The sequence below is a fragment of the Drosophila yakuba genome, chromosome X (assembly GCF_016746365.2).
Source record: "Drosophila yakuba strain Tai18E2 chromosome X, Prin_Dyak_Tai18E2_2.1, whole genome shotgun sequence".
Classification (NCBI taxonomy): Eukaryota; Metazoa; Arthropoda; class Insecta; order Diptera; family Drosophilidae; genus Drosophila; species Drosophila yakuba.
Window position 1 is genome coordinate 102,270 of NC_052526.2, and position 22,961 is coordinate 125,230.

At 41.3% G+C, this 22,961-nt stretch overlaps 5 protein-coding genes across 9 annotated transcripts in view; 4 read left to right on the forward strand and 1 right to left on the reverse strand.

The window, feature by feature from the left end:
• LOC6526243 (active breakpoint cluster region-related protein) overlaps positions 1-929 on the forward strand; it is a 52,387-nt gene extending 51,458 nt beyond the window's left edge. For all 4 annotated transcript variants that reach the window (XM_043206943.1, XM_043206944.1, XM_043206945.1 and 1 more), the window contains one exon: positions 896-929. The gene's annotated coding sequence lies outside the window, so the exon portion shown is untranslated. The remainder of the gene's footprint in view (positions 1-895) is intronic.
• Positions 930-7,856: 6,927 nt separating this feature from the next.
• LOC6523778 lies at positions 7,857-10,406 on the forward strand. The gene is made up of 6 exons (XM_002099617.4): positions 7,857-8,997; positions 9,058-9,233; positions 9,296-9,569; positions 9,632-9,926; positions 10,026-10,141; positions 10,202-10,406. Exons 1-6 carry the CDS (start codon positions 7,863-7,865, stop codon positions 10,351-10,353), a joined length of 2,148 nt encoding a protein of 715 aa, XP_002099653.3. The 5' UTR covers positions 7,857-7,862; the 3' UTR covers positions 10,354-10,406.
• A 956-nt stretch (positions 10,407-11,362) lies between these two features.
• On the reverse strand, positions 11,363-12,970 carry LOC6523779 (beta-1,3-galactosyltransferase brn). Its single transcript, XM_002099618.4, has 2 exons — positions 12,510-12,970; positions 11,363-12,443 (listed from the first exon to the last, which is right to left on the reverse strand). The coding sequence occupies exons 1-2, from the start codon at positions 12,769-12,771 to the stop codon at positions 11,536-11,538; spliced, it is 1,170 nt and encodes a 389-aa protein (XP_002099654.1). The 5' UTR covers positions 12,772-12,970; the 3' UTR covers positions 11,363-11,535.
• A 170-nt stretch (positions 12,971-13,140) lies between these two features.
• LOC6523780 (histone-lysine N-methyltransferase EHMT2) lies at positions 13,141-21,645 on the forward strand. Of its 2 annotated transcripts, XM_002099619.4 has the most exons (10): positions 13,143-14,753; positions 15,511-17,370; positions 17,426-17,667; positions 17,763-18,130; positions 18,187-18,428; positions 18,493-18,683; positions 18,744-18,905; positions 18,963-19,500; positions 19,565-19,938; positions 20,266-21,645. In XM_002099619.4, the coding sequence occupies exons 1-10, from the start codon at positions 13,983-13,985 to the stop codon at positions 20,450-20,452; spliced, it is 4,935 nt and encodes a 1,644-aa protein (XP_002099655.1). In that variant the 5' UTR covers positions 13,143-13,982; the 3' UTR covers positions 20,453-21,645. The 2 variants fall into 2 exon arrangements, with proteins under 2 accessions (XP_015045340.1, XP_002099655.1); XM_015189854.3 differs by having other exon boundaries at positions 13,141-14,753; positions 18,493-18,905.
• Positions 21,646-22,217: 572 nt separating this feature from the next.
• Positions 22,218-22,845, forward strand: LOC6523781 (cytochrome c oxidase assembly factor 6 homolog). The gene is made up of 2 exons (XM_002099620.3): positions 22,218-22,301; positions 22,366-22,845. The coding sequence occupies exon 2, from the start codon at positions 22,452-22,454 to the stop codon at positions 22,728-22,730; it is 279 nt and encodes a 92-aa protein (XP_002099656.1). The 5' UTR covers positions 22,218-22,301; positions 22,366-22,451; the 3' UTR covers positions 22,731-22,845.
• The last annotated feature ends 116 nt before the right edge of the window (positions 22,846-22,961 follow it).

A 22,961-nucleotide genomic window follows, 5' to 3' on the forward strand; every position in this document is an offset into this window, starting at 1 on the left:
CGATGAAAAATGTTATTTAAATCTCGTCATGTTCTTGAATTGTTTTTCATAACTAAAGTAAAGTGTATAAAGTAAGTGTAAAGTATACCTTTTTTCTTTGTCAACCAAATTGATTTCAGTATTGTTCGAGGTTATGAATAGGTGCTTACTTTATCCTCATCAATTTTCCTCTAATATCTAGGGTTTTCGTTGTGTAATTGAACTGATTCTAACGCATGAATACAACTTTCTAGCCACCGTATAACCGACATATTCGTATTCGTCTACCATTAAATTTGCCAAATTTGCATACATGAGAAGGCTGAACAAAAAAGACCCCTCCTCGGGGCAACTGCGAAATTTGCATTGCCTTACAAAATATGCTTATTATCTTCTGCAGCTGCTCTCCATACCTGCTGCTTTGTTTATATCTCAAGCAAAGACACGATTTGGTGTTTATATATTTCACTTCGAGTTAACGCCCTGCCCTGCCCACAAAAGGTGGCCTTGCCGTGGATTCAGGTCTCTACAGTTTTTTGTTTACCTTTCTCGGGTGGTAAATGACGTTAGAAGTCAAAAAAGAATTTTCTTTTTTTTTTCGAAAATCTTTTTTTTTTTGCCTATTATAATTTACACTTGAAAGAGGCCAAAGGAAGACTTTTTTGGACCGCAATGTAGCAGAGCAAAAACAATTTAGTGTTTATACCCGTTACTCGTAGAGTATAAATGTATACTAGATTCGTTGAGTTGTATATAATTTTGATCAGGGTGACTGCCCGAGTCCATCTGGCCATGTCCGTCCGTTTATACGACGAGATCTAAGGTACTATGAAAGCTAAATAATAGTTAGCCATTTATCTTTACTCATTCTATTTTCTATCGGTTGCTTACTTTCACTTTCTGTTTGTTCTTTCAGAAGAAGACGTTAAAGACACAAGACAAATCGAAAACAAAAACCAGGTAAGGAATCAAAAATTTCGTTGACTAAATTAGTTTTCGTTTTGCTTAAAGGCGCTTTCGTTTGTCTTAATAGGTGTTTACTGTTTGGCTTTTTTATGATTGATTTATGACAACCAGTTTTGCGGCGAAATGAGATCAATAGAAAATAGCGAAAGAAAAACCATGTCAGAATTGTGAGTGGCGCAGGGAAGGCCATGCAGCAACAAAACTTCTGCCGGGGTGGCGTCACCTCACTTTTCCACACAAAGATCTCGCTTTCACCAAATGTATAGTTTTTTAATTATTGAATTCTCTGCATGTCGTGCACGCTTTCACGAATCAAAGCAAAACATGCTCGTCGATATGTCATATGTAGCTAACTGAAAAGGTGTACTCCGATTTCTTTTTCCTATTTATACATGTTACTCTTTGACAAAAAGGGCATACTGTTTTTGTTGACATTTAAGTGATAAGTGGGAGCAACGTTTTCAACTGCAAGAAGTATATAAATTCTTAATCACCATTACTATCCCTGCCAATTTTATTTATTTAAGTGATTACGATTTTAATTAAATGTAGTCCAACATTTTATATTCAAGAAAAAATGCTGTATACCGATTACAACACTTTATTAAAACCGACGAGGTAAATTTTTTTCTATTTTCCTTTCGACCTACATATGTATGTGCATATGTATATGTAATAAACCAAAGAATATATATTCTTGATCAGTATCACTAGCAGGGTGTATCTAATAGACGAGGAACCGGATTCTAGCGTTCTCTCTTATTTAGAAGTAAAGAGAGAAGAAATTTGTTGTACAATTGCGCCCATAAAGTTATAGCTTCTGAAGATCGCGGTCGCATGTTGGCTTCCTGCGATTTCACCTCATCCCACCATCACCTCCAATTCTTCAGCTCCTCTGGCTATGTCCAAAGCCATATCCAATTTCAAGTCCAAATAGCCTGAGTGGCATGTGAATGAGGTTGTTTCTCGGTTGGAAATTTTGTACTCGGGGGTCTCTCTGGGCCAGATTGTCTTAGGTCGTGCAAACAGCGATGCGCATAATAAATGAAAAAGAAAAGATCTCAAGCGACAAACGTGGTGGAAAAAAGTTGACAAGGCACGTATTCGGGAGGTGCACTGGGGTAAGACAGCTGGCACTATTTTGGATTAGGTCGCCGAAAAACAAGAAAATTTAATGGTTATTCGTCACAAAAGAAAACATAGTTGAGGTAAACACTTTCAACCGAGTAAAGCCAAACATAAATACTGGAAATTCCATGGTTAATATTATGAATAGGAAGAGCGTTTTAATTCGGTACACTATATACGGTATATATAATATCAGATTTATATTGATCAAAGTCGGACGACTCTATCATATAGCTACTATAGTCATCATGAAAAAAAACTGCCACGCCTAGACTTTTAAAAACCTGAATCTGCCATTAGTAAAATGTCGTTATGTACGATTAATTTGTGTGTACGTGACCGCATTCCGGACTCATGCACCAATTTCACGCGCTTCCAAGCACTCAACTTCTACAGAAATTGAGTGTGATTAATCGAAATAACGGCACCGATCACACATCCAAGTTTTCTAAAACCTATGTAAAATGTGCGAAAAGTTTTATGAAAGTTTGTTAGTGCTGCGCCCGGAAAGAAAGATACCTTTATATAGATCAAATTGCGGTTACCACAGCCCGCAATCCTGTTGCTCTATTGCTCATGCAAATGACAAGTAAGCAGGTCAACTAACGGCTCGCATTCGCATGCGGTTATAACCCACTTAAACAAATAGCTCTTCCCGTCCGACCTACTTAGCTGAATTCTTTTGGCCGGCATCTTTTCGTTTGGCTTGTTTATTTACCTGCTGCTTCCTCGAAGTTATCTTATTTTCACCTGCAATGCATAATTATGCATTTGACTCTTTTACGCTTACGTTTAATTTGCCCGCTGATATTTAATCTTTTCCATAATAGTCCATAATCAATGGTAATTTGGCCTAATCGCCTATAGCAGTGGGACAAATTGTTGGCGTAGTAACTCCATAAATTACACTTTCTCAAGCGATCTTTCGACCCAAAAGGCATCAAGTGAGCAGAACGTTGGGGAAATGAGACGAAACCCAAGTTTTCCCCATACAGACTACCAATAAAAACTACAGGAAGTCAAAAAAGACACCGATTAAAATACCTCGTCTAGGTGCACGTAACTAATGTACTTCCACTTCCCATCGCAATAATTAACAAGTCCTATTAATGCACAACCTACAAAATGAGAATCCATAGTACATTTAACAGACTTCTTGGTGAGTATTGCATCAAATTGTTAATCTTCAGCCGCTACAATTTGCCAATTTTCCGATTTGTCCCACCATTCTTCTCATCGAGACGACGCATAGCTTCAATGAACGGAGACAAGCAGCGCTTGTCAAATGCACACATCCAAATGCGTATTCCATATGCAGATGTGTTACTTGCTGGTCAAGTAATGAGCTTGTTCCTCGGGGCAAAACTAAATGGCTAAAAATAAGTGCAGCATACTGGAAACCCAAACGGGGAACATCGAACAAAGATGTCCACCGCAAATAAATACCCGAGTGATCTGTTGGATAGCCTTGGTTATGACGTCGATATTTTTTTTCACTATTCGCTGGGCATTCCAGTGTTAATTTTCCTGGCCATGCCCACATTTTAGGGGCCACAATTGCAATTACTTGTAATGTTTTAAAACTTGCTCTTTGCTGTTTTCTGCTCCTTTCTCCTGTGTCATCATCATTTCTTTTCTGGCGTGGTTGCTGCTCATAATTGCCATAAATCATGCAACGTTCTTATGCCCGCCACTAGAAACCTGCTTTTAAAGCTGCAGATGAGGTTGAAGTCTTCAGCTTTCGGTCTTCCAAGAGAGAGTTTCTTGGGCTTCTTCGGATCAGACACATTCCAAGGCCTCCAATGCGCCTCTAATGACTCCTGCTCTTTGTTGCCAACCTCAATTCTCTACTCCTCCTCATTCTCATCTTTAGTTTCAGACTCTCAGCCTCTTTCTGCAAGCCTATCTTCCCATATCCGTCTTTCAAGCCAACTTGAATTCATTCCCATTCTCTTTGGTTAATGGCTTTTGTTGCTTAACTTCCGCGAAAGACCCGAGACCAAAATGCCCTCTATCCCATCCTGATTCCAAGAATAAAGTCTACTTTGCCCACTTGCTGCACTGTTCAAAAAAGGTTTCAAATATATTAGAAAATCTGATTGAAATGTTGACAGAAGCTATTATATTTAAAAATGCTTATAATTTGGAATTTGTATTCTTACCATTTTCTTAGTCTCTGTTTCACCTATTCCAGAATTCATCCGTTTTATGTTAACATTATGTTTTTCTGTGGTTTCTGGTGAAAAAGCGATTGATGAGACCACTAGCAAAATGAGTGAGGCCGTAGACGGGGTTTTATATATGCTTCTTCTAGAGCGGATTTACGAAAACAGAAGAACATAAGAACAATATATGTATACCGTGGCGAATTTTTTTGTTTTTGTATCCTGCTGAATATATCGCTTGACCACGTGGTTTTGAACCGTGTGCCATACATAGATTGCCCGGATCCTCTTCTAAATTTCCGTGTTGCATATCTTGTTGCCTTCATCGGCGATTGAGCAGCACTTTTAAATAACTCTCCACATGTTGTTATGTGTGCGCTGCATCAACCTTGAGGAAGCTTCTCCAGAAGGGGATATCGTTCTTGCTAACTTGTTATGCAATAAATATCCGGTTCTAACTAAAAGAAATTACAACAACGGGCAGCCACAAAACGAAGAGAGCATGAGCCAGAAATTTTGAGCTTTACAATTTCAGATCCCCACCGACTTTGAATTGTTCTTGAATTATAGCGCCTAATATTTTCGTTTACAAGCTTTAATGCAATGCAAAAACTAAGAGTATGAATGGAAATGCCCTGGGAAAATGGAAACTTTGGTTGGTTAAACTGAGCTGGCCACGAAAAAGATGAACAACGCTTCCATTGTTCGATTGCAATTATTGCCGCTTCGCACTTCTATTAAAAAACTTCATCTATATACGTATGCATACATATACAGATAAAAGAAATACATAGAAAAAGGGGAGTTGCGACACGCATAGTTCATGCCAGGTGCTTCAACTTTGGTTGGTTGCACGTTTTACAGACGGTTAAAGATGCCGCGGTGATTGAAAATTACATAATTGCAAAATGCAGCGAGAGAGATGCCTAGCATAACGTAAAGAATTCAAAAAAACATTTTGAAAATATTTATTTGAAACCGAATAAGTAAATGCTTTATAGTGTATTTATAAAGAAAAGTGAAAATTTATTTTTTGGCGCATATGTATCTTATTGATATCTGATCTTTTGTATATATGAAAAAAGCGATCGCCACTTGTTTTTACCTCATCAAGAGGTGTTTTTGTTGCTCGCATTACCTAAGTAACGGGTATTTGATAGCGAGGAAATTTACTTTTTATTTTGAACGTGCGTTCCTTCTTCGACATGACCAATTATTTGGGCTTTTCATCTCGGTATAATTGGTTTTGGTTGGCTGTCCCTGTAACTGCCATTTGAAGTTATAGCCGATGCTCCTGGATTAAAGCAAGTAGAAATCACTTTTTGCATTATACTTTACTACGATACTTTCACTAATCATTGTCAATAATCCAAGCTAATTCCCATTGACCCTTTGTTTTTGCATATACTCTTAAATAATTAGCGAATGTGTCCAATCTTTTTTCATTATTATTGTATTTGTAATATTTGTATCTGGTCATGCATGCGTTGTTCTCCGACTTCCCTTTGTGGCGCAATTAGGGGTCTTAGCCAAGAATAAAAATGGGCAGATTAAGATGGTAGAAGGCGTGCCTAATGATAACCTTTCAAAGACCACTCTGCTAGAGACTTCACTTCCCCTTTATATACGATTCGATTCAATTCTATCTCATTCCCGTTTCCATTCCCGTTCCCGTTCCTCTCCTTCTTCTCTTCCTTTCGCGATTTCTGTCGTAACTGCAAATTTCCTTGATTACTGGGTAGTCAAGTACGCGCCACTGGCCGCAAGAATTGACCAAAGAGAACAGCAGAGAAGTGACGAGATGGGCCAGGCACCAGCTGATGAGAAACCCTGCAGTCCATCGATCTCCAGTACCTTGCCATTGCCATATAATTATAATTTGCAGCACAAACAGAAAAGTTTTTATTGTAGGCTTGTGACCTTTCTAAACCTTGAAAGGTACCTATAGTGGGAAAATCCCAAAAATATTTAGACACTCGACTGGTAAATAGTCTAAGACGCAAAGCCGAACCCCTAACACCGAACATAAGACTATAATATCATTTGCCTCCATGTACATATCTGAAGTTATTCTAATTTTAAAATTGATTAGCCGAGTAACGGGTATTTAATAGTCATGGCACTCGGCCATATAGTTTTCTCTTACATTTTTTTAGGCGAGGAACATGAAAGCAACCGCATTTGTTGCTGCTGCTGCAGAAAACTACTCGTGTTGCAGCTGCAGCAACGACAAATAGCTCCCGTTGGGTTGCAGCTAGCAGTGCTGCTGCCTGCAGCGGCTGTTATTGCTCTTGTTTCAGTTGCTCAGGTCGCTCTCGAAGCTGATGCTGTGGTGGCTTTGAGGGGGATCTTATGTTGCAACATCACCCGGCATTCCGCGCTGTCTTTGCCACTTATTTCGTACAGCTTGCAGAACCTTTCTTGTCCCTGGTTAACGATATTGCACTCAGAATAGCTGCTATGACTGCTGATGTTGCTGTCGATGTTGCTTATTCTGCCCTGCAATCGGGCTCGCCTACAACGGGCAACATCTGAACCTTGCGAACAAGAATTCGGTGCCCTGACTTTATCGTTTTTCATTTTCCGTTCCAAATTCTCTACGCACAGCAAGAAATAGTTGTAATATGTTTCGTGTTAATAGGGTAATGTCTTGGTTGAGTTTCGAGCCATCTGATGAATAACACTTCTTGAAAACCAGATATTCTGTTTCGTAACTTATCTGGAATGATTAAATATTATCATTGACCCTTTTGCGTACAGAATTAGTATGTGAAATGTATCTTCATTGCCATAATGAAGACCATATATACATACCATACATATGAATATATGTATATAATAATATGGAGCAAATTGCACTTTAGCTCCTTGTACACCTGCATGTCAACCCCCTGAACCGTCATGCACATCCGAGCTTAATTGGTTGGGATTTCTTGGATGAGCTATTTGTCCGCAAAAAGCAATTTGCTGCTGCCTGCACCAACGAAAACCACAGGAATGCTAAAAAGTTGTTTTGCCTGAGACTTGTGTTGTAGTTGCTGCTGGTAGTCCGAATAATAGAATTTGCGAAATAGAGTCGGCGGCTAGGAGCTCTGACCGCAAATCGTCAATAAAATGAATCTCCTTTCCCCTTGTACAGCTCATTTAAGTTTCTAGAAAGTTAGAGTTGTTTGTAGACAAGGATGTGGGAAGATGTCTGCGGTCATTACTTGGCTGAAGTACTGTTCTGGGTCTGCATAAAAACGCGGAAGAGCTATTGAGGCTTACATTTTGTTGGTTCGGTGGTTCAGTGGTTTGGCGCTTAGTTAAGCGTGTAATGGGCCAGTCTAAGGGCGGAAGTAGTAGTCAATGCAAATCCAAAATGCAATCCAAAAAGTACTAACTACTGTGCCCCTCCATTAATTATAATCCCCCTTTTTGAACTACGACTTCGTTAGAGATGTGGAACGGAAGATTTGTAAGTTTACAGCAAATGCTGTGGTACCTATCCCTTCACATCTGGGAATAAAGATTATAGTATCCAGAAACCTTTTTTTACCATACATATTATTAAAAATCGTACGTTCTTATTTCATATATATTTCCCATTTTTAAAGCCCTAAGTTCTTCGTTTTACAGGTCGCAATGCAGTCAACCCACAGTAAGAGAGATCGATCTTCGACGCACATGGGTCCGCTACTTCTCTGCGCCGTGATGGTCGTCCTGGTGACTTTGCCTGTCCAAATTAATGCCCGTATGGCCTTTGAAAAGCTAACGGATTTTGATTTTCCGGGCAACACGTACTACAGCGTGAAAAACCTCTCCTTGTATGAGTGTCAAGGATGGTGTCGCGAGGAGGCAGATTGCCAAGCGGCGGCCTTTAGTTTTGTGGTAAACCCTCTGTCGCCCTCGCAAGAAACCCACTGTCAATTGCAGAACGACTCCTCCGCAGCCAATCCTTCGGCGGCTCCGCAAAGAAGCGCAAACATGTACTACATGGTAAAATTGCAGCTGCGCAGCGAAAATGTGTGCCACCGACCGTGGAGTTTCGAGAGGGTTCCGAACAAGGTGATTCGGGGCCTGGACAATGCACTAATATACACCAGTACAAAGGAGGCCTGTTTATCAGCTTGCCTCAACGAAAGGCGATTCGTATGCCGATCGGTGGAGTATGATTATAACAACATGAAATGTGTACTCAGTGATTCGGATAGACGCAGCTCTGGACAGTTTGTTCAACTGGTGGATGCTCAAGGTACGGATTACTTTGAGAATCTCTGCTTGAAGCCGGCTCAGGCCTGTAAGAACAACCGCTCGTTTGCCAATTCCCAAAAAATGGGCGTCTCCGAAGAGAAGGTGGCCCAATACGTTGGCCTGCACTACTATACTGACAAGGAACTCCAAGTGACCTCAGAATCCGCCTGCCGCTTAGCATGTGAAATTGAATCTGAGTTCCTGTGCCGCTCCTTCCTGTACCTGGGTCAACCCCAAGGAGCGCAGTACAACTGTAGGCTATATCATTTGGATCATAAGACCCTGCCCGATGGTCCATCCACCTATTTGAACCATGAGCGCCCCCTGATCGATCATGGTGAACCCATCGGTCAGTACTTTGAAAATCAGTGCGAAAAGACCGCTAGCTTGGCAGCTGGATCACCACCGGGAACTCTCGATAAAATCGATACTCTACCCGTTAGTCTAGACACCATTGAAGATCCAAACCTGACCAACTTAACCCGCAATGACGTTAACTGTGACAAGACCGGTACCTGCTATGATGGTAAGCTTATTTAAATATAAGAAGACATCTGATAGCTGATAGTATCTTTTCCTCCCTAAGTGTCTGTGCACTGCAAGGACACTAGAATTGCCGTGCAGGTCCGCACCAACAAGCCGTTCAATGGACGCATATATGCTTTGGGACGCTCGGAGACCTGTAACATCGATGTTATTAACTCAGACGCTTTTCGGTTGGATCTGACCATGGCTGGGCAGGATTGTAACACACAGAGTGTGGTAAATGAGGAAAAATATATATATATGATTTACTATTGTAATGACATTTCCCCGTTTTCCAGACCGGTGTTTACTCCAACACTGTGGTTTTGCAGCATCACAGCGTGGTAATGACCAAGGCCGACAAGATCTATAAGGTTAAGTGCACTTACGATATGAGCTCAAAGAATATCACCTTCGGTATGATGCCGATCCGTGATCCGGAGATGATCCACATAAATTCGTCACCGGAGGCTCCACCACCAAGGATCCGCATCCTGGACACACGACAGCGCGAGGTGGAGACTGTGCGTATTGGAGATCGACTTAATTTCCGCATAGAGATTCCTGAAGATAGTAAGAGTGGACTAACGTGAATTTCCCTCGGCTCCTTTATTAATAATGCCTATTACGTATAGCTCCCTATGGCATTTTTGCTCGGTCTTGTGTGGCAATGGCCAAGGATGCCCGCACCAGCTTTAAGATCATCGACGACGACGGTTGCCCCACTGATCCCACCATCTTCCCCGGCTTCACCGCTGACGGGAACGCTCTGCAATCCACGTATGAGGCTTTCCGATTCACGGAGAGCTACGGCGTGATCTTCCAATGCAATGTCAAGTACTGCTTGGGTCCATGTGAGCCGGCTGTGTGCGAATGGAACATGGAGTCATTCGAGTCTTTGGGCAGAAGGCGTCGTCGCTCTATCGAGAGGTATGCGGACTCTTAGGGTACCCGAGTTATCCTCAAAATTCTATATGGACTGAAATATATGCAACATTACATCGATAAATTTTATATTTTTTTTTGCAGCAACGATACAAAGAGCGAGGACGATATGAACATCTCGCAGGAGATCCTCGTTTTAGACTTTGGCGATGAAAAGCGCGAGTTCTTCAAGGCAGATCCCAGCACAGACTTCGCAAAAGGTGAGTATGGAAAAACGAAATCGTTTTGTCAGCGCCTTATGTACTTGATATTGCATCTAGACAAAACTGTTACCATCATCGAGCCGTGCCCCACGAAGACATCGGTGCTAGCTCTCGCGGTCACCTGCGCGCTGATGATCCTGCTCTACATTTCGACTTTATTTTGCTACTACATGAAGAAGTGGATGCAGCCCCACAAGATCGTAGCATAATTGGAGCGATCGAGAAAAAGTAGGAAAAAAAGAAAAAAAAAACAAAAAGGAAGTACACAACATGATTGTCACTCACATCCGCTCTCTCTCACACACACACATTTCACTATCTTTGTCTCATTTACAAATAACTGACAACCGTATAATTTTTTGTTTTTTTTTTTTTGATATTCATATAAATTATTAACTTAAACTACAATTTATTTATTAATATTTATTTAGACTTAAAGCGTAAAATACATCATTTTCTAGAGAGCAAAGAAAAGAAAAAAAAACGTCCTAGTAGAGACACAATCGCACATCATCACATTTTCGTTGCGAATTAGTAAAAGGAAAAAAAAATTGCGAGCGCGTACTTTCTATAAAGTTACAAAAGGACACAACAAAAACGGTCCTTGGCAATAAGTGAGAGAGATAAAACGATGGATCATGATCCCTTTTGTAACTTCTATAGAGACTGCAGCCGCACACACTCGCACATAAACACACTCACTTATACACTCACACAATTCCACAATTATTTACGTACTCACACGAGTCCACATTTATTTAATACAATAAATAATACAAACTGAACGCAATAAACATCAAACAAAAGCAAGAAAGCGCAAATAAGAATAACTGATCAAAAAACCAGAAACAAGAAAATGGCACATTAATGGAATTGTGCTTAATTGTATTGCATTTATTTAATTTAAATTATTTATGATAATAAAGAAAAAATAACATATTTTAACAATTTTCCTAATGTATTTCCAAATATGGAAGAAAACACTTCTTTTGAACAAAGCACTATCATCCAGGTTTTATTGTGACAATATTTTGCGGACATTCCTGATCTCTTTTCAACTGCGCTAGGCCAATATTCTGGTTAAAATATCAAAACAATATAAAAACAACCAAATCGTATGCTCTGTATGCAACTGTTACTCTGGCAAATATATGAAAGCCATCAATTAATCAATTTAAACCAGAAATTATATATAATTAAAAAACAGGTGTACAGTAATTTAGTTGAAAAAGAGTTCTGCGCAAATATTTATTGTTATACATATGCTAGGATGAGTACCTGAGTCATATCCCTTCGAAGGGATAAGACTCTCTCTTCATCACCCCCTTTTATAAAAAAGTCCTTACATACTAGTTCTTGAAAGATAAAGCCTACGTGTCCTTAAACCGATGTCACCTCAGCCGCAATGCTTTTATTTCAGCGAAACCATGCTCAGGGGGTCGAGACTTGGCCGCCGCTAAACAGGTCTCTTTAAGCGACTTGCCAACTGGCCGTTTGACGCATTCGTCAAAGTAGCACTTCTCCACGTTATGCAGAAATTCCACCAGTAGTCGGTCATCGCCGCCATTGGGTCCCACGGAGTACTCGCACTCGTAGCTATGCTGCTTGAGATCTCGAACACAGCAGTCAATGAACTCTGCATTGGCTGAAAACCAGTCGTTGTGACGCTCAAGGGGAATACCCAAACGCGTCCTTACTACTCCAGTCAACCAGGTGTCATCAATCCAAAAAAAGGACACCCTCTCCGCCTCCGCCACAATCCTCTCGGCCGTTGGCACGTTGGTCACGTAAAGCCAGCCCGACAAATAAGCGGGATATAGAGCATGTGGATATTCCTTTTTGCTAACGTACCACTTGTTGGCTCGCAGACGAATGGGAGGCTTGGCATCCAGTACGTAGCCGGATAACAATGTGCTCGATGTGGCCAGTCCGGGTTGGCGCACCTCGAGTGTCTCTAAATACCTGCGCAGATGAAATACATCGTAGATGATGTCGTCATCTAGTTTAATTATAAACTTGGCCTGCTTTTTGCACTCTTCAGAGGCCCATTTTAATCCCATTACGTGTTTGTAGCTCAAATTGCGATAATCCTCGATAAAATTCCCCTGGAGAAGGTCCCCGAAACGCTGCTGTTCGCTGGTCAATTGATCCTGGCTGATAAAAATCTCTCTTGAAGGCAGGGCTGCTAAGAGAAAGACTCTTCGAAGGCCCATCTCTGCCAGCTTGCTTTGGGGAATCGCCTGTCGGTGAGCTGATCGCAAGGCATCGTGTCCCGCATACGATGTGACTATTAAAACGGCTTATCGGGGATTACAAAAATGATTACGGATGCCTCACAATGGTTGATTTAAAGTGACGAACTTACCTAAGAGTTCTCTTTTCGTCTTTCGACACACATTACTGGCCAGCAAGTACCGAAAATCCGTGAGATTCAGAAGAGGATTACTTGACGGGGTATTAGGGTTAGGTGGATCTTCCTTAGTTTCGGGCGCTAAGTGCAGCAAGAAACCGTCGTCAGGGGACTGCCTTGAATCCCTCAGATAACTCGAAAAGTAACAGAGACTCAGCAGGACGATCAAAAGAAGCGACAGGATAATCGGAAGCAATCTTCGTCCGCGCATGCGCATTTTTCTCACATTCTACGTGGGATTCCCCTCGCACTATGCCGTGTCTAAGTATATATGGCTGGCTTCAACTTGATAAACTTTAATAAACACAATGCTTAGAACGAGTATATATTATGAAAAGAAAATAAAAATGAAGAGATGTGTTAATAACAATTATTTTCACGCCTTTGCCAGTGCTAACACACACCAAATAAGCGTTAGCAAAATCGGGAACCGTGTCACCCTATTTTCTTTTAGCGAGTACACTCTCCCAGCAGCGTTGCCAGGTCCGATAAACATCGATTTTTGTGCCATGCCAGCTCTAGTTGTTGTGTTGTTGCTGTTCTTTGCGGATAACAGTTTTCAGCACGGAGTGCGTGCGTGTGCGTGCGTCCAATACGCAGTTGTGTGTGTGCGTGTGCTTTTCCTCTTATTTTTCTAAAATAATTTTATTGAACTGGTTGGCTTAATGAAGAGAACGCCACAAAAAGTACAAGCATGTGTAGATTCGTCGCAGAATTTCGCTTAAAATTTCCAGCTTAACAATTCCAAAATCTCAAAACACTGAATGCAACACCAACAAAAACGCAGTAGCAGCGACGTCGGCAGAGTAACGACAAGAACAACAATCGTGGTGATGAAGCGATGAAAGAGAGAGAGTGTAATATTTGACAGCATGTGAGCTAATCAGCAAAGCAGCAATTTCTGCAAACACTTTGTGCTTCTTAAAGGCAATTAATAAACGAAAAAGTGGGAAAACGTATAAATATTATAGTAACAAATTTCTTATTGTTACATTCTATTCTCAAGTCAATAAAACAATAGGGTAAACATAAAAAAGAGAGGAGAAAAAACATTGAGTTGTGACCACCAAGAAACGCAGTCGACTTCTCTGCCGGCAGAACGAAGAAAAAGAAGAAGCAAAATAAAAAGCAGATTAACCTGATTGAAAAACCTAAATTTTAAAGATTGAATATTTTGTTGTTTGTCTTCTGTTTGCCCATTTACACTAAAAAGAAAACAAGGTGCCAAAATAGTTGAAAATTCAGAACAGCAAAGCAACTACAAAAGCTGCTCCTGGCTTCGACCGAGGCACCAATCTTATCGGGGAAAAAAGTGTCCCGAAGCCCAAGTTATGTTTTTTTTTGTTTAGCGATGTATTATTGATTCTGAAATCAGACAAATCGAAGAAACTAATAAGCCAAGTAAAAAATAGTGACAATTAAGGCAAGATGACGGACTTTGTTGAGCTGATGAACAGCATGTCTAGTACGTTCAATAGCGACTGTGCTACTTCAACAGAGGAGGGTGGTACGTTGCTAAATCTGAACTTGGCGGAGGATAAAACCCTCAAGTGGCGTAATTTGGCCAATAACCAGTTCGCCAGTAAAGAGAAGAAGCAAAAGGACAAGGAGGAGGAGCGCAAAGAGGCAAGGAATCGAGAGGAAATAGAAGATATTAAAGCACTTTTGGCAGATGTTGTCGATGCGGCTGCTGTCAAGCTGGAAGAAGAAGAAGCGCAGAATGCAGAAAAAGTCGAACAAAATACAAAAAGAGAAAAAGAGGAGGAAGAAAGTAGGAAGGAAGTGGAGTACGGCCAAGATGTCGCGAAACTGGACTCCGAAAAGGAAGAAAAGCTGAAGAATGACAAAGCGACATCCATAACAGTAAAGCTGGAAAGCAATGAGCGTGCAGAGAAAAACGCAACGGAAAGTGCAACGACGTCGACAGAGAGATGGCAGAGCGAAAGCTTTAAAATTGAGCAGCAAAATAAAGAAGCAGCAGGGCAAGAAGAAGTCATGCTAGCAGCAACACAAAAATCGGCGGCAATTGGAGAATTACGGACAACAACAACAGCTGAGGCAGCAGTAGCATCTCCACTTCTTAGTTCTGCTAGCGTCAAAATCACTGCTGACGCAACCAACCCAAACCCAAATGCCAGTATAAACGGAGAGCAGCAAGCAGCGACGTCGGCAGGGGCAGCGACATTAGCTGATAAAAATGTAAGTACATGTTAGTGTGTGTATCAGCTTCGAAATTCTAGCTGTTTCTTTTATTTTTTCATTAATTTAGAAGTTGTTAGCCCTTGAGACTGCTGAGTTCGTTTCTTTCAATTGTTTCATATGATTGTACATCAGTTTCTTAATGTGAGGCATTGTTTTTGTGCAGCAGAATCATAACAAAGGTTAGGGAGTTCCTTTATTTCTCAACTTGTTGATATGTCATACAAATTAAAGACTTTTGTACTACCTAGTAATTTAAGACGTCACTGCTTAATACCATGCACTCGACAAAGAGAACAACTTTAAGTTTAATTTCATTAAAAATGTTTAAAACAATTTGTAAAATTAATTTACTGTACAAATTATTTAAAGATTTATGTATTTTAATACTCTCATGAATATTGCAAAACCTAATAGCCATTTTTAGTTGATAATATATACACATCCCATACAATAAGGAGTTCGTCATAATATCAGAGGGATTTGCATACACGTTTTGTTGGGCTAGAAGTAATTGTGTCCAAGACAAGGGGGGTTAAACCATCCATTCATTTATCCTCTTGTTCAACAGACCTCGTGTGTTTGGTAGAACCCGTTGTCTAGGCAACCGATGAAGCCATTTAAAGCTTTCTTTCAGTTTTGGTACTTTTATACAGTATGGGTATATAAGTATATGTGAGTATTACATATACATATGTATATATAAAAGCGAGGACTTCTTCAGTCGGCAAATTCAATGAGTGTCTGTATTTTGCAGGAACAAGCTTCGCCGGGTGGAACGCGACGCTCTCGAAGAACACCCCGACCCACTGACACGCCCACTTCAGCTACCGATGAACATGTTCAGGTGGATAAAAAACTGGAAAAGTCGGATCAGCATACGGATTGCAATAGCCATCTGGAGAGATTCACACTGGACGAAAATACGGCTATTGTTAGATTGCAGCTGAAGAGTGAACCGGAGAAACCGTCACCGACTACATCATCACCTGAAGAAAACTTAACTCCTGCTCCCAAACGAGGAAGGGGTCGAGCCAGAAAAATAAGAATCGATGCCGAAGTGGACACCATTGAAGTTACTTTACCCTGCGAGGATTCATTAGGCGAGAAGAAACCGGGACGCAAAAGGAAACTCCCAGATGAACCGCTAGATCAGCAGCAAATAAGTGACTTTGTAGTGGTGAAAACAGAGCAGGAGGAATTGGGTGAGGCTTCCTTGGGAGATGTCAAGAGAATGCGTCGTAGTGTCCGATTGGGCAATCGATTACTCGCCGATGGAAGCACCTGGGAGGAGGTAAAGACGGAGCCACTCCCCCCTCAGCCTTCTACAGAGCTTTCCTTGACGGAGGTCACTTCTGAAATCTTGCCTCTAGCCGTGCTAGATGAGAAGACCCCACCCAAAAAGAGAGGGCGGAAGGCAAAAATTCCGCCCGGTGTAAAGTTAGAATCAGAAACACCCTCCGTGCTACCCATTGCTAATGGCACCAAGAAATCGAATTCCACTGGTGGATCCGAACTTCAGCTGCCCAAGCGTTCAAAAAGAAGAATTAAACCAACGCCAAAGATATTAGAAAATGACGAGCTGCGCTGCGAGTTCGAAACAAAGCACATTGAGCGTATGACCCACTGGGAAAGTGCTGCAGCAGTAAATGGGGATTTTGAAACGCCAACAACAGGCGGTAATGGCTCGAATTCCTCGACCTCAAGGCAAAAGAGCGACAAGTCTGACGGGAGCAACTTCGACGGTGGTCCAGGACATCCAGCGGGCACAAGTGCCATAAAAAAACGACTCTTCTCAAAGTCCCAGCGGGACATTGAGAACTATGGTGCTGCAATGTTAGCTAAAAGCAAATTACGTCCATGTCCGGATGTCGAACAGTTTCTAAGCGACATCAAGGCATCCCGAATTAATGCAAATCGATCACCAGAAGAAAGAAAATTAAACAAAAAACAGCAACGAAAACTGGCCAAACAGAAGGAGAAGCACCTGAAGCATTTGGGACTGCAAAAAAACCACAGAAATGAGCCCTCGGATAACGACAGTTCCAATACGGACAATGAATTTTTACCTACTACAAGAGTGCAGGTGGGAAAACCAAGTGTTACTTTGAGAGTGAGGAATAGTGTTACCAAAGAGCTGCCCACAACACCCACTGCCGCTCAGAAATCCCGGAATCCAGTCGTGCAGGCAGCGAAACTCACGAGAAGAATAGGGGCGAGAGGAGCCGGAGAAGTTACTGTGGCAACCCGAGCAGGTGTGTCCATTTCTACACTAGATGCGGAGCAGCTTCACTCGTTGAACACATCGATTCAAGCTGATGTTACGCCCATAAGAGACTTAGATATGAGGCCCAGCACCTCTAGAGTGGCGAAGTTTATTTGTCTATGCCAGAAGACTTCCCCGTACTATGCCAGGAATGCCCCGGATTCATCATACTGCTGTGCCATCGATCACATCGACGAGCAGAAAATTGGCTGCTGCAACGAACTGTCCTCGGAGGTTCACAATCTACTCAGACCCAGCCAACGCGTTAGCTATATGGTCCTTTGCGACGAACACAAAAAGCGTCTAAACTCACACAATTGCTGCGCGGGATGTGGCATATTTTGTACACAGGTAAGGACAGAATCATTATTGTTAACCGCAATTAAATATTTGTATTTTAATTCAGGGAAAATTTGTGTTATGCAAGCAGCAGCACTTCTTTCATCCCGATTGTGCCCAGCGATTTATTTTAAACACTTCATACGACAAAGAACTCGTCGATATGGGAGATCTGGGAGTCAAATTCAGCAGTCCCGTGTTGGTGCTTAAGTGCCCCCACTGTGGATTGGATACACCAGAGCGGACCTCCACGGTGACCATGAAGTGTCAGACCCTCCCTGTCTTTCTGCGCACCCAAAAATACAAGATGTGAGTAAATTTTACCGCATATTCAGTGTTTCTTACATTTAATTCTGATCTATTATTGTCAACATGTTTTTTTAATAAATTGTGTAACCACGCAGCAAACCCGCCAGGTTGACAACCTCCCAGAACCTAGCTCAATTTGGAACCGTTGGGAAAGTCAATACTCCAGGAGCCAAGGCCAGAAACAAGGGGGCACCTTCCACCGCCGTAACCTTAAGCGCATCATCATGCTCCGCCTCAAAAACAAATGGAAACCAGAGAGGCAGGGCGGGCAGCTCCAATTCTAACTCCGGCCATGCTCTTAATTCGATAAACTTCGCTCAACTCATACCCGAGTCCGTAATGAATGTAGTTCTGCGGGGTCATGTGGTTTCTGCCAGTGGTCGCGTGACCACAGAATTTACGTCGCGGGATATGTACTATGCAGTCCAAAACGATGACTTGGAGCGCGTAGCGGAGATTCTGGGTATGTTTGTTTGCACTCAACAGTTATCTTATAAAGGTTTAATGTTTTTGAAATAGCTGCTGACTTCAACGTGCTGACTCCCATACGGGAATACTTAAATGGCACCTGCCTGCATTTGGTGGCCCACTCGGGCACAATTCAGATGGCATATCTGCTGCTCTGCAAAGGAGCAAGTTCACCGGATTTTGTTAACATTGTGGATTATGAACTGCGGACAGCTTTAATGTGTGCGGTTATGAACGAGAAGTGCGACATGCTAAATCTTTTTCTGCAATGTGGCGCGGATGTGGCCATTAGGGTATTTATGCCTCCTTATTCCAAATTATTTCAAATATTGATTAAAAACTCTGTACTTTCAAAAGGGTCCCGATGGCAAGACGAGTCTGCATATTGCTGCCCAGTTAGGCAATTTAGAAGCCACTCAGTTGATTATAGACAGCTACCGGACTTCTCAAAATATTACCAGCTTTTTAAGTTTTATTAATGCGCAAGATGAGGGCGGTTGGACGGCCATGGTCTGGGCCGCAGAGCTGGGACACACGGATATAGTTAGGTTGGTTCCTCTGCCCCTAAAGGTTCTCTTAAAGCTAATTAATATTTTTCCCTTCATTAGCTTTCTGCTAAACCAGGAGGCTGATCCTAACATCTCCGACAATGACAACAATACGGTGCTGCACTGGTCCACGCTGCACAATGATGGTCTGGACACGATTACGGTTCTGTTGCAGGCAGGGGCGGACTGCAATGTACAGAATGTGGAGGGCGACACGCCTCTGTGAGTTTATTAACCAACAAATTTATTGAGTAGTGATAACAAATATGTAATTTTTAGGCACATTGCTTGCCGTCATTCTGTTACCCGCATGTGCATCGCATTAATAGCTAATGGAGCTGATCTAATGATTAAGAACAAGGCGGAACAGCTGCCCTTTGATTGCATCCCGAACGAGGAGTCTGAATGCGGTCGCACTGTAGGTTTTAATATGCAGATGCGCAGTTTTCGGCCTCTAGGCCTCCGTACTTTTGTGGTTTGTGCAGATGCCTCGAATGGCAGGGAAGCGCGACCAATCCAGGCAGTTCGAAACGAACTGGCGATGTCTGAAAATGAGGATGAGGCAGATTCGCTTATGTGGCCGGATTTTCGCTATGTAACGCAATGCATCATACAGCAGAACTCGGTCCAGATTGACCGACGCGTTTCACAAATGCGCATCTGCTCCTGCCTTGATAGTTGCAGTAGCGATCGGTGTCAGTGCAATGGAGCCTCCTCGCAGAATTGGTACACTGCCGAAAGTCGACTAACCGCCGACTTTAACTACGAGGATCCTGCGGTAATCTTTGAATGCAACGACGTCTGCGGTTGCAATCAGGTTAGAGATTTGGGCATCGGAATTAATCCATTTTAAACTAAACTCTTTTTAATTTTTGTAATAGCTGTCCTGCAAAAACCGTGTAGTACAGAATGGCACAAGGACGCCGCTACAGATTGTCGAGTGCGACGAGCAGGCGAAGGGCTGGGGAGTACGGGCGCTGGCCAATGTCCCTAAGGGCACTTTTGTGGCCAGTTATACAGGTGAGATTTTGACCGCAATGGAGGCAGATCGACGCACCGATGACAGCTACTACTTTGACCTGGACAACGGTCACTGCATCGATGCCAACTATTATGGCAATGTAACTCGGTTTTTTAACCACTCGTGTGAACCGAATGTTTTGCCCGTTCGTGTTTTCTACGAACATCAGGACTACAGATTCCCCAAGATTGCCTTTTTTGCCTGCCGCGACATCGATGCCGGAGAGGAGATATGGTAAGTTGATTCAACGATATTAGAGTAAACATGTTAGATAGTCAATCGATAAATATTTTAAGGTTAAGTATAAAGACATAAAACCGAAACATTAAATAAGCCATTTCTTCTTTTTTTTAATTATGATGCTGTTAAAATAAAATGTAATAAAAGACTTTGAATAGTATGTAAAATCAAAAAAAGGCATTTTCGAGCCTTTAAAAATTTTTTGACTATGATTAGGGTTCTTGTATGGTTATTCAATTGGTAACTCAACGTTTAATTGTAGCTATATAATTTCCAAAGCTTCTGTGGGTTTCTCTATTACTCTTTGTTGTTTCTTCTTAGCTTTGACTACGGAGAAAAATTCTGGCGCGTGGAACATCGCTCCTGTGTGGGATGTCGATGCCTGACATCAACCTGCAAGTACGCCTCCCAATCCTCAAGCACAAATGCCTCGCCCACGGATGCAACAACTGCAACGGAACCTGAAACGGGAACGTCTACAAATGCGGAGAAAATTGAGCAGGCGTAGACGAAAACCACCTCAACCAGAAATTATTGCAGATTCCTCATTTTTATTCGACAAACAAAATACCCACCAAAACCATCAGCAACCAGATAAGACAGACACCTGACATCACAGCATCAACAGATTCGATAACCATGTGTGTAATATTTATCGTATGAACGCTGAATCGTCCGACCGGGCCTTTCTTGTTTGACTGCCAAATGTTTCATGGTTAACACATTTTTTTATCTATTTTTACGTATACAAATAGTGTTTGTTTATTTCGTTTGATTTGTATTAATTTCTTTACCCCTTATCATTAATGTTTTTATTATTAGAACCTGTAAAAACAAATTAGTTTATACTTCCTGCGCGAGACAAACTAATCAAATAAGGGCAAATCAAAATTGCTTCCCGAGATTGTGGGTGTGTGTTTCCGAAACGTAAATGTTTCAAACTTAAAATTAGACTTGGACATTACCAGGGTTATATAGAATCGTAATAGCGGAAAAGTCCATCTAGTCATAAGAATGAAAGAGACGGAGTATTTCAATAGGAAAGAGACCACATTTTTTTTATAGAAGTAGGAAATTTATTTTATGTTTTATTAGCATGCTCATGATTTTACCTTTAACCATGAAAATTAGACGGTGCAATAATCGTTTAAACTGCACTGTAATAGGCACATAAATGTTACAAAAAGCCAAAAGTAAAGGAGGAATTATTTAGCAACAAACATTGTCTATATTATGGATAACACATATACATGTTTTTTGCAGGGTGAAGTACTGACACACACCCCCAATTGATTAGCGCTCTACCAATCCCATCGAATCTGGAATATATCTCGTATCAAAATTGTTCAGTTTGCTAAGCAAGCCAAGCCACAAGTGCCTGAAAGAAAATTATACCTAACCCGTTTGCCCTCTAGGAAAACCCTAATTTGGCTTTAAAGCAATATAGTTTTATATCGGAACAATCTTTCCGCTTTCACAATGCAAATACTTTTGGGACATGATCCTTTGATAGTCAGCAGAGAATTATTGCGACCGAGCGCTGATTACTCTTTGTGGGAATTTATCGATTTCGATCATATATATAAGAGTCCCAACACACGTAGTATATCCCCGACTGTGCTATATAGACTTTAACATCGGGCTGTAAACGTTAATGTGGAGTTTGTATCTATAATAAACTTTAACTGTTTAAAACGACAATATGTAATTTAAGTCGCAAGATTTTCCCTTTCAGCCACAAAGTCAAGACTCTTAGGTCAAAGGTCACACAAAGGCGCTTCTGTGATTTTCTGCTGGCATTTCCATCCGTATTTGTTTACCTAAGACAAGAATAATATTGTATGTATACAGTTCAGTGTCGCCGGGGGTATTATATGCGTACCACACAGTGACACAGAAAAATAATGTATTTAATTTTAACTGTTATAGCTGACGGTGAAGGCTGTCATCTTAGTGGTTTTTGTGTTCTTACGTTTTGTTTTTCTTTTGCAAACTAACTTGTGAGTTGCACCCAAATTTGAAAGAATACGTTTGTAAAGATGCATTTTTTTTGTTGCAGTTACTTTAACGTTTAATCATAAGATATTGAACTGATTAAATTCACTATAAAAGAACACAACAGAAACGGTGCAAACAATAAACAAATATCATCAGTGTGCACATAAGATTGACTTTTTATTGCGGCTCCATTTTTAGGTGGTGTTTATGGTTTGGTCACGGGTTTAAATACGAAAAACAGATTTGGTGAAGCCTACATTTTAAATTTAACCGCTCAAATATCCGCCCTGCAGTGTTGCCACACGTTGATACACTAGGTTATCGAAATAAACAGCTGATTTTAGTTTTGTAATATAGAGGTTGGTTTTGTTGGCTGATATTTTTTTATTAAATTAAATTAAATATGGACTTTTTACTTTAAAGCGTTTGCCGAGTTCAACTTCTAGAGGAAGTCTTTTAAAGCCCCAATTGACATACCATCGAAAATTCATTGCTAAACCATCTGGGAGATGAGTTTTCCGGACAAGGCGGCGCGCACAAAGTGCTGGAACAACCGGGACGAGTATTGGAAGTGTCTCGAGGAGCACGCTCCAAAGCACAGTTCTACCAGTGGGGAAAAGATACCCACCCCCTGCCAGAGTCTTCGCAAATCATTTGAGCAATCCTGCCCCGGTCAATGGGTAAAGCACTTTGACCGCAAGCGCACTTATGACCAGTTTAAGGAAAAAATGGCCCAGGGTTACGATCCCTTGGAGGAACGTACAAGGGCCGAAAAGCAGGCCAATTGACCCCCGCCTAGGATTCTGGGAGTACTGTTGGCCTCCTAATATCCGTATTTGTATACTGTTTTATAGTAAATAAATAAACTATCTAATAACATAGATATATGACTACGAACAAAAACATTCTCAATATATACATATATATATTTTTGGAAGATGACACTAAGCATGTCCCAAAATATCCATTAATTGGATTGATTTTATCTACACTTTGGAAATAAGGTGCAATTAGATTTT